Source organism: Thunnus albacares, chromosome 16, assembly GCF_914725855.1.
Source record: "Thunnus albacares chromosome 16, fThuAlb1.1, whole genome shotgun sequence".
NCBI classification, from domain to species: domain Eukaryota; kingdom Metazoa; phylum Chordata; class Actinopteri; order Scombriformes; family Scombridae; genus Thunnus; species Thunnus albacares.
In genome coordinates, this window is record NC_058121.1 from 27,171,758 (window position 1) to 27,189,374 (window position 17,617).

The 17,617-nt window shown below is 39.9% G+C and overlaps 1 protein-coding gene across 1 annotated transcript in view; it reads left to right on the forward strand.

Annotated features, from left to right (window-relative positions):
- Positions 1 to 9,932: 9,932 nt before the first annotated feature.
- Positions 9,933 to 17,617, forward strand: part of clvs2 (clavesin 2) — a 45,078-nt gene continuing 37,393 nt past the window's right edge. The window contains exons 1-2 of the mRNA XM_044330045.1: positions 9,933 to 11,171; positions 15,461 to 15,635. Of these exons, the coding sequence (XP_044185980.1) occupies positions 10,783 to 11,171; positions 15,461 to 15,635 (564 nt within the window). The 5' untranslated portion in view covers positions 9,933 to 10,782. The remainder of the gene's footprint in view (positions 11,172 to 15,460; positions 15,636 to 17,617) is intronic.

The following is a 17,617-nucleotide window of genomic DNA, read 5'->3' on the forward strand; positions in this document are numbered from 1 at the left end:
CATTTATTCTGTGAAAGTTCAAGTTGTTAATAACTGTGTTCTATATTTGACTGATATTCAAACTCTTAACAGGAACAAGAGTTTCATAGAAAATGAATGATGCAATTTTAGACTTGGAAGGAAGTGTCTGTCCCAATGTATAAACCTAACACTGCATATCATTTAGTTTGCAGCCGAGAGCTTCCTGTCTGTGCTCTGTTTATTTGCTGCACTCTGATCATATTCAAAAAGAACATTTAAGCGGTCAGTTGATTTATTGAGTGGTCACTAGTCAGAGGCTGTGTAAAGGCACAGAAGTTGTAGAAGACTACAGATACATTAAACACTATGCAAAATGTTTAATCTTCTCACACAGAACAGATTGTTAAATATTGACTTGGGGCATGGCTGCTAATGACACAAGGACAACTTTAACATTCCTCTTGACTGCTTGCTCTTACTCAGCTGCAGTCGTGTTGCTGTCCTGTAAACTCGTAGTTTCAGGTAATTGAACAAACAAGCTTGTATCTAATCCCACAAGCGTTAGTTAGCCGCTTTGTGTTTGGAATTATACTGCCACCCTGTGGTGAAAGCAAGCTATAGTTACTCTGCAAAAGTTTAGTGAGTCTCTGGTCTATCTACCGCTACACACACACACACACACACACAAACACACACACACACACACACACACACACACACACACACACACACACACACACACACACACACACACTTTTTCTGAACAACATAACAAAAGTGATCTCAGGACACTTTTCACACAGAGCAAGTCAAGACTGTCCTATTTAATTAAGACCCAACAATTCCCCCATGAGCTCTACTGTTCATGTCCACTCTGTCACAATCTTTGAAAGAAATGTAGAGATGGACAAAAGTTTGAACATTTTATTAATGCACTTGTTACCTGAGCAGACCTGGCTGTGACTCCTCTCTTCTTTTTCTCAGTATTTACATTAATACAAAATTACATTTCCATGCCAGTGCTTCTACAGCATTTCTTCATTTTCACCAGCAGATGGTGTCATTGTACCTCAGACAAACACAAGGTTACAGGTTCATCTCCTGGTTTCTTCTATGAGGCATGTTCATGTTCTGCTCTCTTTGTCTCATTTACAGTCAAGTGGAATTGAATCTAATTTTCCTTTCCTTTCCTTTGCAACAAAACTCCCTTATCAGACCACTGGGGCATCCCAATATATGAAAGAGTTGATTGATGTATAAAGTGTAATCAAACAATTAACCATTTTATTATATGACTCCTTATATAAGAATTCTGTGGAGCAATTAGGATCAATCATGTTTTAAGAATCAATTATCAATTATATTAACTTTAACATGATGTATTTACATGCCACGCGCCAGCCTGCTTGCCGTTCTCCAAAAAACCAAGGACCACAGGACTTAATCAGAATCAGGTTTACTGGCCATGTTAACACACACAAGGAATTTGGTTATGGCCGTTGGTGTCTCTCAAGCAATACAGACAACATACAGTACAGACAATGTACATATTATTTACAGACAATTCACAATATACAAGAAATACACAGATTATGTAAAAGACAAACAGTATAATATACATACATGCAAGTGTGTGTGGTATTGCAAACAACAATAATGTGCATCACCTATGGGAATTAAATTGTGATGTATGAGTATTTGCACAATACAGTATTTATAGATGTGAAGCAGGGTGTAATAACTATCTGAAGAACTGAGAATATCTATGGTACAGCAGATGATACTGGTCAGCTAGTAATGAGGGTGACGGCACAAGGAGAGAAACTGCTCCTATGTCTGGTAGTTTTGGTATACAGGGTTCTGTAGGGCCTGCTGGAGGGGAGGAGTTGAAAAAGGTTGTGTCCAGGGTGTGAGGATCTGTAATGCTTTTCCCTGCCAATTTCCTGGTTCTTGAAGAGTACACGTCCTGGAGAGTGGGCAAGGGAGTACCAATTATTTTATCCTTTCTGTTCACCGCAGCTTGTTCCTATCCTGTTTTGAGGCTGCTCCGAACCAGACCATGATGAATGTGCACAGGACATATTCAATGACTATGGTTTTGAACTGGCCATACTTCCTCAGTTGCTGCAGAAAGTACATCCTCTGCTGGGAGTTTTTGAGGATGGAATTGATGTTTGTCTCCCACTTCAGGTCTTGAGAAATGGTAGTTCCCAGAAACTTGAAAGTCTCCACGGTTGACATAGGGCTGTTGGTTATTGTGAGGGGGAGCAGTGCTGAGAGGTATCTCCTAACGTCCACTGTCATCTCCATCTCCAAGTTGTTCTGACTGTACCAGAGCACCAGCTGTTCAACCTCCCGCCGATATGCAGACTCATCACCATCTTGGATGAGTCCGATGACCGTAGTGTCGTCTGCAAACTTCAGGAGTTTAACAGCTGGGTCGTTGGAGGTGTAGTTGTTGGTGTAGAGGGAGAAGAGCAGTGCAGAGAGGGCACATCCATGGGGAGCACCAGTGCTTACTGTCTGTATACCAGAAATGACCAATGACTACAGACCCATCGCCCTGACCTCTGTGGTCATGAAGTTCTTGCGCTGTCCCACCTCACATCCAGAGCCAACGAGTGGGTAGAAGACACAGTCAACATGGCCCTTCACTTCATCCTCCAGCACCTGGACTCTTCAGGAACCTACGCCAGGATCCTGTTTGTGGACTTCAGCTTCACCATTAAAACATTCATCCTCCTGGTTTTCCTGCAGGACCAGCTCTCCCCGCTGAATGTACCCGACTCCACCTGCAGGTGGATCACAAACTTTCTGTCTGACAGGAAGCAACATGTGAAGCCGGGGAAGCACATCTCTGACTCCCAGACCATCAGAACCGGTTCCCCTCAAGGCTGCATCCTTTCTCCAGTCTCCTTCTCCCTGTACACCAACAGCCGCACCTCCAGTTATCAGTCCGTAAAGCTCTTGGGGTTGGTGGATGACACCACCCTCACTGGGCTCATCTCTGGTAGGGATGAGACTGCCTACAGGTGGGAGGTTGACCATCTGGTGACTCCGTATGGACAAAACAACTTGCAGGTCAACACTCTAAAGGCAGTGGAGATGGTTGTGGATTTCGGAAGGAGCACAGCCCCACCCACCCTATCACCCAGTATGACTCCCTAGTCCTACAAGTCCTTCCACTTCCTGGGAGCCATCATCACCCAGGACCTCAAGTGGGAGCAGAACATCAGCTGCCTCACCGGGAAGGTTCAGCAGAGGATTTACTTCCTGCGGCAGCTGAAGAAGTTCAACGATAGTGCACTTCTGCATCGCCATCAATGAGTCCATCCTCACCTCCTCCATCACCATCTGGTACACTGCTGCATCTGCCAAGGACAAGGACAGACGGCAGTTTATCATCCGCTGTGCTGAAAAGGTGATTGGCTGCAACCTGTCATCCCTCCAGGACCTGCACACCTCTAGGACACTTAGGCGAGCAGGAAAGATCATGGCTGACACCTCCCACCCCAGACATAAACTTTCAAATGCTCCCCTCCGGCAAGAGGCTGAGGTCTGTCAAGACCAAAACCTCACACCGCAAGAACAGTTTCTTTCCGTCTGCAGCCACCTCATCAACAAGGCCCAAGACTCCCACTGACACAGACTCTACCTCCCCCATGAACATAACGCATAATATTAACATAAAACCCCCATAATCTCATATTTGCTCATCTGTGACTTTGATCTAACATGGCATGTTTCATTAACGCAATTTGTATTATCATTATTATTATTATTAATAATTTCACACTGCTTATACTGTTTACACTACGAACATTTGCACATTCCTGGTCGATATTTTGTATATTTCATTTTATTCTCTTCAGTGTGTATATTTTTGACTGTAATGCACCACAACATCAGGGCAGATTCCTAGTATGTGCAAACCTACTTGGCAATAAACCTGATTCTGGTTCTAGTCTAAATTGAAACAAATTTGACTGGAATTTATATTATTTATGACTTGCTGAAATAAGTACCCCTTGCATGGTGGCACAGACCTTTTCTTATATATAAGAATGCATTTTTACTGTATTTGCGACGAGCAGCTGACAATAAATTACTGATAAAATGAAACATTATGACACATTTTAGAGAAAATAACAGTATTGAATATGTTCAGCTGTTCTTGACGCCCTCACTTTAAGTTTTTTAAGTCTAGTTGTCATTTGTTAATCTTCCATTCATTCTTCAGAGACAAGAAGGCAAATGACAGAAGCACTTCAGAAAATGACAGCTGTGCCATTGAAAAACCAGAGGTAATTTCTAATGCATGTCCACAATTTATTTAATTCACTCCAACACAGGCTCATCAGAGCTGAGGACAATTATGGCGACCCCCTGCCTCCCCTGGGACGCTCTAGTGCCCCCCTCCATTCAGACTTTGCCCCTTTTAGCACCCCCCACTGCCAGGATATTCTCCAACCCCCGGTCTTTATCCACTGCCCAGTGCATGCTCGAGACTTAAGGCGTATGGGCAGCATGACAGAACACGTCATGAGCAATCATTTGTTAAGAAAAAAGAGGCATGTGATTTAGAAATGTCTTGCAGCACCAAAGCAGCATAACCTGCTTAGATATTGTATATTTTGAGGGTTAGGGTATGGAGGGCTGGTGTTCCTCTGAAAAAAAGTCACCAAAATAGCACCAGAGCATCATAACATGTTTGGATCTATTCTGCTGTGAGTGGGAGGTCATTTGTTTTGTGTTTAATGTGCTTACTGAAAAATGAATTCCTCATTTAAAGGCTTTAAAACATTTGCATCCCTAAATGAAATCAGGTTTTTAAGATGCCTTTCTTCTCGTGGTGGCAGATCTTTGAATTGGTTCTCTGAAATAAAAGGAGGTGGATCAGAACATAAAATGCCAACTTTAACAACGTGACAAGGCACTTCCTGTCAGGTTAAAGAATACATTTTTAGCTGGTGGTGTTGCCTGTTAACTTAAGGGAGAAACTGGTAGGAAACTCAACCAATCTAATATTGCACTCATAATGTTGTCGGATTCACGATGGACATTTTAAAAGAAAAAGGATATAAATTATGATACAGCAGAACCAAAGATAAGACAGATATTGTCTTTTTTTATTCCATGCATTCTTCTTTCTCGTCAAAACCTGGTGCCTACATTACCCACAATGCAACTCAACTCAACTGTACAGATTCAGGTGTGTTATGCCAGTAGCAGCTAATGTAGCCTAGAGCTGCTAGCCTCCAGCAGAGACGAGGAGCTACAGAGGTCTGCTAACCTCATTCCTTTCTAACTCACACCAACAGATTTTATTACTTTTCTTACTCTTGTAGTCTTCAGAACCAGCCGACACTGACTCAAATAACATCACTTGAGACAATTTTTCCAATTTCACACAGCTCCCACTGGAACTTTTTTTTTTTACCTCTAAACACACATTGATGTGGAAAATTGGCAGAGCTCCCCTGTAACATGTAGAGTTTTATATGGTAACAACAAATAGCTCTTGGAGTTTGTACTGTAGATCAGACATTATGGTATTTTAAAGAACCATTAGGAATTCTCTGTAGGACTATAATGTAATAATTTGTATTTTGTTTGAACCTTAAAATGGTGTAAAAAAACAAACAAACAAAAAAAACAAACAAACATGGACTCTAGGCTCTAAACCAGCTGAATTAAACCAAATCAGAGAAACCACAAAGAATTTCAAGTCCAGAGACAGACTGGTGATCCCTCACTGGCTTCCCACCGGTGAATACTACCTACTGTGATTAGAGGAGTGCTGGACAAGTTAGCTTCAACGTTATTAGGGTCACTTCATGGTGTGTGTGTGTGTGTGTGTGTGTGTGTGTGTGTGTGTGTGTGTGTGTGTGTGTGTGTGTGATCATCTGATCAAGGTGTTTTAGCTGTTGCTCTAACCACACCCCAAAGAAGATTGTGCTTTTGCAGCTGTGGCTCTTAAAGTCAGAAATTAATTTATCTGACCTTTATTATGTCCATTTTTAAAGTTTTTACTAACTGCACAGTACTTTAACTTTTGTTTTTAAAAAGTGCTTTTCCAGCCAAGAGTTATGTTAATATTGGCTCTTGTCTGGCAATAGGTTTAGCCTCACAGTTTCTATTTCCTCTTCTTCTTCTTCTTCTTCTTCTTCTTCTTCTTCTTCTTCTTCTTCTTCTTCTTCTGTATTTTGACTTTCTTTATTGAGACAAATAACTTTACAAGGAAAAGTAGTCATATTACGAATGGTTAAGAACATACTGTATCTCATCATATACATAACAGCTATTTTAAAAAAGGAGAAAGATGATTAAAAATGAAAAAGACTGTTCTTGCTCCTCTTCTTTTTCTAATTATATTCATAAATACCATTAAAATACACAAATGTAATACAATGTAAATGTAATATATTACAATAATGAAACATCTTTCTGAATCCTGCAGTCATCAACTAACAATTATGACAAATATGACAATGAAAGAAAATCATGAGTAGCAACAATGCAGGAAAAGAAGAAGTCTGTCTGCTTAGAGGTTATTTTCTTCTTCTTCTGTCTAACTCTCAGTATTCTTTCTATTTCTCTTGCTTGTGCTACTTTGTCATGTGAGCACATTGATTTGGTGGCCAAAGTGAACATTAAGTGAGCTGAATGACACATGCAAAGCTCAACCATGTGTAAAGACACGGTAAAACCAGAAGAGAGAGAAGTAGGCGGATACAATAGGAATTAATTCAGCATGTTAGTAGAGTGCAGCTGTCTGGTCACCACTGAGCAGGTGCCACCTCCTCCCCCTTCCCCCACTCTACACCCATTCATCCATACACCCCTCCATTTCATCTGAAGCCCAGCCGTCAGCATCTCAGCAACAAAACCTCATATAAAGGATGTCCTATTTTACTCTATGAATTATGATCTAACTGAGGGGAGAAATGCACTTACCTGATTGGCCATCCATCCACCTTACCATCATATGTGACAACCAGCACATTTACCTCTTTGTTTAACGGTTTTACAACAAACAATTACAATGATAAAGCAGTTGTAACTATCAATATGCAGTTATGATCTAGTTACAAAACAGAACAAACACTGAAGACACTTAAAAAGTAAAGAGAAGCAATAGAAATGATAAAAAAATAATAATAATGATGACAAAAAAACATGAAAAAAAAGAAAGAAGAGTGGGAAATATCTGCAGCACACGGTTCGTGCACAATTGTACAATCACTCAAATCACATTTTAGCGACTAGAGAAAAGAGCAGCTCGTGAATCTCTTAATCTGAGTTATATGGAAAGTTATCCTCTCTGACAAGTTGAAAAAAAGGGAGTAAAACCTTCCAAAACATACTGGATGAGCTCTTTAATGTGAGTCTATTTTTTCCAATTTAAGGGGAAAAAAAGAATGTCTATAATCCAACAAGAATGAGAGGGTGGATTTTCTGGACTTCTAATTAATCTGTAACAGCTGTCTTGCTAACAAAAGCAGTAATGTCTTTCTTTCATACGGAAAGAAAGAGAGAAGCAGAGATCCCGAGTGAAGCTGTGAACAGGTTACTGTAGGTGCAACCGTTTCCCTCCTCCAGCTCCGTTCTCCTCGGTCACTTTATCCATCCGTCTCCATCTAAACGCAGGCTTTACTTTCAGGCAAATCTGCCATCTGAGGCCCTCAACAGACATGATGATCGTGAATCTTATTGCAATAGACAGTTCAAGGACGAGGCAGCTGATAGTAGACGTTCTTATAAAAGTGAACGGAAATTATAAACATTTACTGTGGGAGTCGAGCAGAGAAAAAAAAAGAGGAAGCAAACTGCTAAACTCATAAATATACAACAGCATCTTTTTTCTCTAGTTGATTCTGCTGTTTGTTGTTTGCACTCATGTTGCTACTTAACTGTTTAATATGTTTTGGCATTTATGATGATGATGATGATGATGATGTGTGATAGCAGCAGAGTGATTTTAAACTTAATCCAACATCATTCTTTTCACCCAGTAGGCAATGATTTGGTCATTTGCAGGTCAAACGATATCTTGATGCCTATGTTAACAATTTTTTAAAAGTTTTTTAGACTTTTAGGTTACATGTATGTTTATATTGTTTCAACAGTATTTAAATTTTGAAAAGTAGGTTATTTCCTTCGTATTGTGTCTGAGACTTTGTGGATTTTAACGACAAAGGAGGAATTAAGTTAAACATAAATTGTAGTTGCAGAGTTTGAATTCTGATTCTTATATTTATTAGACAAAATATATTTAAGTTTTCTTGTTTTAAGGCCAAACATTTGAAATTAAATTGAAATATAATAAAGCAATATTGTATTTTACCACCATATTTATATTCTGGCAGAGTGAAGTATGAGGGTTTGAAGCAGCATTTAGACTCTCATGTATGAAGATAAAAATGACAGAAAATATGACTGAACATACAACAAATTTAAATTAATATATAATTTATTTGATGGTGAGACAAAGATATATTAAGTTATAGATATGTGATGTGATAATTAGTCTTATAACCTTACTATTAAAAATCTACAGCCCTGTCTTACTGTAACATGAAGCAGGTTGAAATAAAGTCTGTACTGCTGAAATGGTTATGAGTAACATACATGTAAAAAAAAAAAAAAAGGTTTTAATCTACATATCTAGACGTCTTTTGACCCGCAAATCACTAAAGCAATGCTTGCCGGGAGGGTAAATGTTTGCATGCATAGTATAAGACAGATAAACTTTAAAATTTATGGCTTTAAGGGTTTAGAGTGAAAGATTTCTTCATTATGTTTCCTTAATTGAGTTCATATTTCTTGCAGTTGAAAAACAAACTGCAGAAACCTTTGCAGCAGCTCCTTGGTGATACATATGATGTTGAACATGGAGGAGTGTGATTGTTAAAGGAACATATTGGTGGGTTTGCATGTTTGAGTCCATTTGCTATAAATGATAAATCCTTTGCATCATTAACCATCTTGCAAACCATATGTTGTTGTATTTTAAATGTTTGAATGTGTTTGTTATATTGTTCCAGGCTGATTGACGTCCATTCATTTGTGATTGACAATTAATTATGAGACTCTTAAAACTTACTTGAGTTGCGTAATTCATTAAAACATCAAGCTTGCATACGAAGTTTTGTCAAAATTTTTGAACTATTGAGGTGCACATTTTTCACTCGCAGTGCACGCAACGATCAAGTAACAATGAACACAGTTTTAATGTTCAATAAGATGGATTACACAAGTTTTAAGACTCAGTAAGTTAATAGAAAACAATGGCTGCCTGGAACAGACGGAGAAAATAACCAAAATATACACAAAACTGCACATAACACATTTCAAAAAAGACCACAAAAATGTAGCTACACATTATATGTGGCCATAAGGAGATAAAAACCTGCTAACATCTGGTCCTTTAAGAAAAGTAAGGATAGGAACTGGTGACATAGAGGCCACTCATTTTGCCTCAGGCTCCTAAAACACACAAAGTCTGCCCCCATCTTCATCCCTTCAACCTTTTTATTGCCTACAGCTAATAGCCCTTCTCACCCCATCCTCCTTTCATCTCTGTTCTCTCTCCTCCCTTCAGCATCCTTCCTTCATCCACCCATTCTTCCCTCCTCCTCTTTCATTTTTGGCCTTTACAGCCATCCTCCATCTCTCCATCTCTCTGCCACCTTGCCCTCTCTCCCTGCATCCCTTTTTATATCTGTTGCCTTTTCATCTTAACACTCCACCCACTTCTCCCTCCCTCCCACCCTCTCTTCCCTCCCTCCCTTCCCCCCCGCCGGTGGCGTCCATACACCGACCGGAGCACAGACTCTATTGATGTCAGTCACTTTCCCAGCGAACAGACGGCAGCAGCAGCAGCAGCAGCAGCAGCAGCAGCGGCAGCAGGAGGAGCGGAGACGGTAATCCCCCCCCCGTCCACCCCACCCCTCTCCAAAACCCAGAAACCGGAGGCAGGAGGGGAACAAAACCTCGCGGGACACCTGTGCTGCTGGATACCTCCTTTTTTGGGGGCTTTGTGAAACATGATTTAAGATTTCAATCACACCCAAATTGTGGTGATGATGATGAAGCGGTGATGATTAAGACGGGGGATGTAGACGCGAAAACGAGCGTCCAAATCTGCCTCAACTGACGGAGCGGTCGGAGGCGGCACCAGCAGCACCACCACCAGCAGCAGCAGCAGCAACATCAGTCGGTCGGCGGTTGGAGATGCGTTGTGAAGGCGGAGGGATGATGATGATGATGATGATATAGCAGGTGCTGCAGGGTCGTGCCGCATTGCCTGGCCACCGCGAGCGACGCCGGGGAGACGGTGATGCTGTCGTCGTCATTGTGCCACAGAGAGAGAGAGAAAGAGAGGAGAGGAGAGGCTTTGACATGGAGGGAAGCGGCTGTCTGTCGGCTCTGAGCTCAGGCCGCCCGGATCAGCAGGTTGGATGTACCGCCTGAAGCCTGGAGGACCTCATTCATGAGATACATGGTGGAAAAAAATTATAATAAAGTTGAATTCTCGAAGCTGGAATTGAAATGTTTCTGTGCGTAAAAGTGAATGGCCCATATGTTGATAACGCATCATAGGAGCATCATAGCAGCAGCGTCTGTGCCAGTTCAGGGTGGATTACCGTCTACAGAGCAGCAGGCCTTCATTTGAAGTCAGCTTCTGATCAGGAAACCACAAAATAATAACTTAATATACTTCACCCTGTTGCTGGAGGTAACATTTTACTTTATTGTGTTGTTTCATCGTAAACTGGTTTGGTGTGGCCCCCCGTGGAGGGACAGCTGTTGCAAAAGATGACTCACCTACAGGCTGGCCTGTCTCCAGAGACCCTGGAGAAGGCCAAGGTTGAGCTGAAAGAAAACCCGGAGACTTTACACCAGGACATCCAGGAGGTCCGGGACATGATCATCACTCGGCCGGACATCGGTTTCCTCAGGACAGACGACGCGTTTATCCTCAGATTCCTCCGGGCGAGGAAATTCAACCACTTCGAGGCGTTCCGGCTGCTGGCACAGTATTTTGAGTACCGACAGCAGAACCTGGACATGTTCAAGAACCTGAAAGCCACGGACCCGGGCATCAAGCAGGCCCTGAAGGACGGCTTCCCCGGCGTGCTCTCCAATCTGGACAGATACGGCAGGAAAATTCTGGTCCTGTTCGCAGCCAACTGGGACCAGAGCAGGTAATAAAGACAGACACGGTTGGTGGAGGGTGGGGAGGAGGGGGCTGAAAAGTCTCATCAGTTACTGACATACTAAAACAAACACAGTCAGTCTTTTTAGGATCCATTATAATAAAGTGAGGTTTTTGGAGCTGTCCGTTCAGCACCACACACTCATACACAGGAACTCTCACTGTAATTTAAAGATACCAAACCAAGTCTTGAATAAAGGCAGCAACACCAATATAGAAAAAACACATGGCCAAATGTATGTGGACACCCAAATTACACTCATGTGATTGTTGAGCATCTCATTCCAAAATCAGGGGCATTAATCTGCTGCTGTAACAGCTGGAGCTCTCCTGGTTTCAGGCTTTTCACCAGATTTTGGAACCTGGCTGCAGGGATTTGCTCTCATACAGCCACAGAAGCATTAGTAAATAGTAAATGCACTTATATAGCACCTTTTTAGTCTTCCGACCACTCAAAGTGCACGACAAGCCACTTTCACCCATTCACACACACATTCATACACTGAGGGCAGAGGCTGCCATGCAAGGCGCCAACCTGCTCATCAGGAGGAGTTCTAATCATTCACACAACGATGGCGCAGCCTTTCGGGAGCAATTTTGGGGTTCAATATCTTGCCCAAGGACACTTCAACAGGCGGACTGGAAGAGACAGGAATCAAACCACCAATCTTCCAATTAGCGGACGACCCGCTGTGCCTCCTGAGCCTGTTGTAGTCAGGTCCAACACTGATGTTGTGCATCCCAAAGCTGCAGAAGGGGTTGAGGTCAGAGCTTTGTGCAGGCCAGTCAAGTTCTTCCACACCAGACTGGGAAAATAATTTCTTAATGGAGCTGACTTTGTGCACAGGGACACAAACTGTGACACAAAGTTGGAAGCACAACATTGTCTAAAATTTAACTCTATGCTGTAGCATTAAGATCTCTCTTTACTGGAAGTAACGTACCTGTAGACCACACCAGGAAAAACAGCCTCTGACCAACAAAAGTACAAAAGTAGTTAACAGGTAACCGTCTGTCCACATTCTTTTGGCCATGTAATGCACTAATTTAAAAGTAAAAGACCTGCAGTCAAATTTTATTTAACTTAAAGTAATCAAATATTATTAGTCAGTCTTATTTATATGGTTTTGGTTAGTTTAAACATCCTGTTGCTCACTCATGTTATTTCATTACATTCATTAAATTAATGTGGCAGATACTAAGTAAAATAAGTGCATTCATATTCAGTAGGAACCAGAACCAGGTAGGGTTGCAAGTAACGATTAATTTCATTATCAGTTAATCTGCTGATTATTTTCTCAGTTAATAAATGAATCATTTTGTCTATAAAATGACTGAATGTCTCCCAAAGCCCAAATTGACATCTTCAAATGTATTTTTTGTCCAAAGTAACAGCCAGTCAAGGTACAGTCTAAGTATAAAAATCCAATTCTACAAAGTGCTGCAACAATCAGATAACAGTCTATAATTGACTAAAAAGTTCAGCATTTTCTACTAAAATGGAAAAATCTCCCAAAATGGAAAAAACTCAAAGTAGCAGTGCCTCAAAATTGTCTGCATTTATTGGGTTTGAGTGAAAGTACCTCATTACTTCCCTCATTAATTTGTGTATCTATGGATCAGTATCATTAATCGGTATCCTGCAACAATGTAATTCAAGTTCAACCATCTGTATGACTTTTAGTTGTGAATTTGTGACAATGCAATTTAAATGAATGTATTGACAGGACATTTGATCAAGGATTCAATGAACCTAACATATAATTCTTAATAAGAAACATTATTATTAGGATAGCTCGATACCATTTAGTAGCATTCTGCCTTTAAGCATTCTTAGTTTTTGAGTTTAATCTCTAGAAACCCTCTTTTCTCCTTGTTTGGGTGAAGAAACAGAGTGGACATTTGGACACTCTTCTTTCAGACAGTTCTATGCTGATCAATGTGGGTTCGGATTTAGGTTTTAAAGGTGATGAGTCAGTGTTTGGGTGACCAGAGGTCTATTCATAGAGATGTTCTGTCATTTCATAATTCAGTTCAGAAACATTTGATTATCCAAATAAAATGTCATCAAGCCTTATTTACTGTAGTGTTGAATGATCTCATAAAAGTGGAAATGGGGACAAAAATGATGATTTAATTTAGTATCATTTTGATGACCAGCCAGATCGTTCATGACTGTTATAGAGCAACAGCACGTACTACAGTAGATGCCACTTTGTACAGTCTTTATGTGACAGGGAGACACACATGCCACGAGGTGCTGAATGTCTGCAAGTTTTCATTATAATCAGTCACAAGATCGAGTGATTTCCATGATGAGTTTCTCTTCTCTGGATTAATGTGTGTCAGTCAAAAAAAATAGATATATGTTTTATATCATGCTTGTCATCATTCCTGTTCTACTCAACACATTTTAGATAAAACTACAGTATGTTAAAGACTGAACGTGTGCTTGCATTTGAGACAACTTTTTTCTGTTTAGCTACTAATTAAGCCAATTAAGAAAGATGCAACAGACAAAGGGTCTCTCTATGGAGAATCAGACTGCAGTGGAAAATGACAATAATGAATCACGATAATGAAGGCAACAGCGAACGACTGAAAGAAAAACATGAATGTTGAACAAGTGACAGTGAAATGACCGAGACATCAGCTGCATGAAAACCTGTGAGGACACACTGAGGCAGGAAACAACATGACTACTAACACCAGCAGCCACAAACACATCCAGATGATCATCTTATGACACTCGTAACAACTGACACCAAAGATAAAGATAGAAAGATGGGATATTTTAAATCAGCCTAGTGGTTTTGGCAGCTGGTCATGTGTATAAATGGCTAAATGGGCAGACACCAGACTATTCAGAGGTGTTTGAGCGTAATAAACACCAGCATACTGTATGTGTATCACTAGACATAGATGCAGTCTTTCTCTAAAGCATTTCAGTGTGTGGTGAGTTTACCAGATAATCATGTAAAGAGGAAAGATGTGGGAAGATATTTGATATTTTAATAATATTTGCACAATAAGTTTACCTACAAATATTACAGCTGAATGCCACACGTTTCATACAGTCTTTATTATAATGATTTATGGAAACATGAAGGCTATGTTTTATTAACTTTTAGTTTTTTATCCTGCTGTCATGCTTCAGTTATGCACAACACTTTGTGTTACATGTTATTTGTAGTTTGTTTTATTTCATTTTATATTATTTGTCCTCACATGTCCCATGTTTGACTGAATTTGTGGTTTTTTGTTTAGGTTTTCTTCTTGTCTTCTTGTGTTGGGAATAGTGCGTATGTTGTTTTAAGACAGAGTCAAATCAAATTAAAGACTTCCTTATAAATTCAAGATCAAATTACATTGGAAAGAAATCTTTGAGTTCCGTTAACAAACATAAACCTGAGAAATGTTAGGTTGTTTCAGTGAGTTTTATTATTCAATGTCCCGACTATTGTGTAAATTTAATTAACAAAAAGAAGAAAACTATTTTGTTTGCCTCATAGCTTCTGTAGTTAATATTTTCATGTTAACAATGGTTTCCTTGACTACATGTATCTGAAAATGTGTTGCGGACCCACAGAGAATTACTGCCCAACTCTGCAGTTCCCCTCAGCTCTTTATTTTCATTATTGATTAATCTGTCACTTATTTTTGCAATTAATTGATTTGTTGTTCGGTCTATAAAATGTCAGAAGATGGTGAAAAATATTGAATACTGTTTCTCAAAGCTCAAGGTAACATCCTCAAATGACTTGTTTTGTCCTGATTTGTTCATAAAAGACTAAAGAAACCATAAAACATTCACGTTTGAGAAGCTGGAATTTTTCTTTAAAAATTACATAAAATTATCAACCATTTATCTAAACAGTTGCAGATTAATTTTCTGTCAATCAACTAATCAAGTCATTGTTGCAGTGCTTCATTTTAGCATCTATTAGCTCATTGTTGAGGTTTGCAGCTCTGCCTGCCCAGAACCAAACTGCAGACAGACAAATTTAGAGACTAGCAGGTGAGAATATCTGAGCATGTAGCAACTAAAGATGCAGATATTTTTCTTAGGATGTAGTGGGAACCAAAACAGAACTTAAAGGAGAGTAAATATTGGACTGGCATTCATTAGGTGACCAGAAATACAATTCCAAATGAATGCTAATGTTGCTAACGTACATATTTCTGCTGCCCTCAAGTGGCCAAAAACATCAATTAACGCAGATTTAATATTTTCTCCAGTGTGCTGCAGAATACAAAATTATGTTCTCTCTCGCTCAGATACACATTTGTGGACATACTGAGGGCTATACTGCTGTCGCTGGAATCTATGATTGAAGATCCGGAGCTGCAGGTCAACGGCTTCATCCTCATCATCGACTGGAGTAACTTCACTTTCAAGCAGGCGTCCAAACTGACTCCCAGTATGCTGCGGTTGGCCATCGAGGGGCTACAGGTAAGATGCTCCACCGTCAGACAGCATGATGGGTAACAGAGTACCTTCAGCTGCCAGATAATTCAGATTAAAGTAAGTTTCATATCACGATCATACCAGAGGACGTCTCGATGATTGTCCTTATTCACATGAATTTATGTTACACACAATTACCCAACATTTTTTCTACAATTTGGTCCCTCACTAAAGCAATTTTATGTTTCCTGTCACAAGTGAAGGAAAAGCCAAATCTGTGGCTTTACTCGACTCTAAAAGTACTATTTTTCATTTTCTGACAGTAGGTGAACAAACCTCCAGCTCCCTTTCACATCATCCACTCTGTAGTCAAAATGTTCCACTTAAGAACAAGTCAAGCACCGTGTTAAAGCTGTGAGCTCGTTGAAAGCGGTAGAAGGGAATAATGACATTTCCATTTTGATTACACACTGCTGGGTTTTTCTTTTCAAGGCTTGTTTGGTAGGTAGATGATGCAAAAAAGATGATTTTTAGCGGTTGTCAGTTTGGTTTTCTTTACTTATTGCTTTCCCTAATTTGTTTTTTTCTCATGTGGTCCAGTTTTGCAGACAGAAAACAAAAGAATGTCGTATTTGTATCTGTGCATTCTGGATTTTTCATGACATAAAAGTGCATTAGTCCTCTGAATCATCAGGATACCTTTATTGTCATTATTGAAATGAGTTACAGGAGAAAAGGCAGAATGTACAGCTGTCCACTGGTAAACAGCCAAACATAAAAGGAAATGTCTTGCCTGTTACTGTGTGTATGTGTGTGTGGCGGGGGGCTGTTATTGCTTTCTCAACATCCTTGTGAATCATCTGCCAATTTGTGTTGGGCTCCATTAGTCAAAGTGAAATCTAAGGGGAAGTGTTTCTAGAGGGAAGTGTTGAGTAAGATGCAGCATGGTCTAAAAGATTTTCTGATGTGCTTGTGATGGATGCCAAACTGTTAGAGAAGCATCCTTTGAATTTATATTGAATTTATCTCCAATATTTGTGTATTAGAGCTGAGAAAATAACAGCAGGGGATTACATTCCTTAGCTTTAAAGTAATTTAATTATAATTCAGCAGATTTTTTTGTATTTCTATCAGTTTTAAATTGCTTCCATCAGCAAGTACAAATATTATACTCACAAGAATTTCATCAGAAACTTACTGGTGGTAAATTGTTGTATAAATGTTTAACAGTAAGGCTGGTTATCAAATCATGATATTTATTTTGTACCAACTTGAATGTGCCAATAGCACAGAGTATTGAAAACTTTCAAGTACCAAAAGCCGATATTGAGCTCATGTCCTCTGTATTTTGGGTAATGTGGGGGTTTAAGCAACCTTTTACTATCTGTAATACTTTCTTTTTAGTGGAAATCAGGTGTAGAAACAGTGTTATAGTTTAATAACTCACCTTAAATCCTAAGGTGAAACAATAGGAAGCAGAAAAGGACAAAAGAAACTTCTGTGTCTTGCTGTAGTTGAAAGAAAACTGTCATGGATGCCATATTTGATTATGTAATGGAGACCAGCGGTTCATTTAGCTTAAATGGTTTGTTAGGATTTATGTGGGGATGATTGATAAAAAAAACGGTAGGTTAAACTGGTAGTCACACACAGTGATTTTTATTCAATTAGTTGGTAACAATTGGTAACTTTCTTTGCTGTAGAAGCTCCAGAGGGTGATTGAGGAAGCACAGGGGGACTGGCCTGTCTGTATAAAAAAAAGAAAGAAAAGAAACCTCAATCAGTAGGAGTCACAGTTCAGGGTGTAGTATTGTGTGTTTTTCTACTCTGTTTCATCTGTAGTTATCAAGCTAACTCCAACAGCCAATTCAAACAATGGCAGTACTCATCTCTTTATGGTTGGTCCTCAGCAGAGGCTGGAGGCTAAAGGGTGAGGCTAAAGGGTGAGGCAGCCCAAGCACCTGCTTAAGAGCTCCTGGAGCAAAGCATTAAGATGAGTGAGGGGAGTAGAGGCAAACAATGCTGAT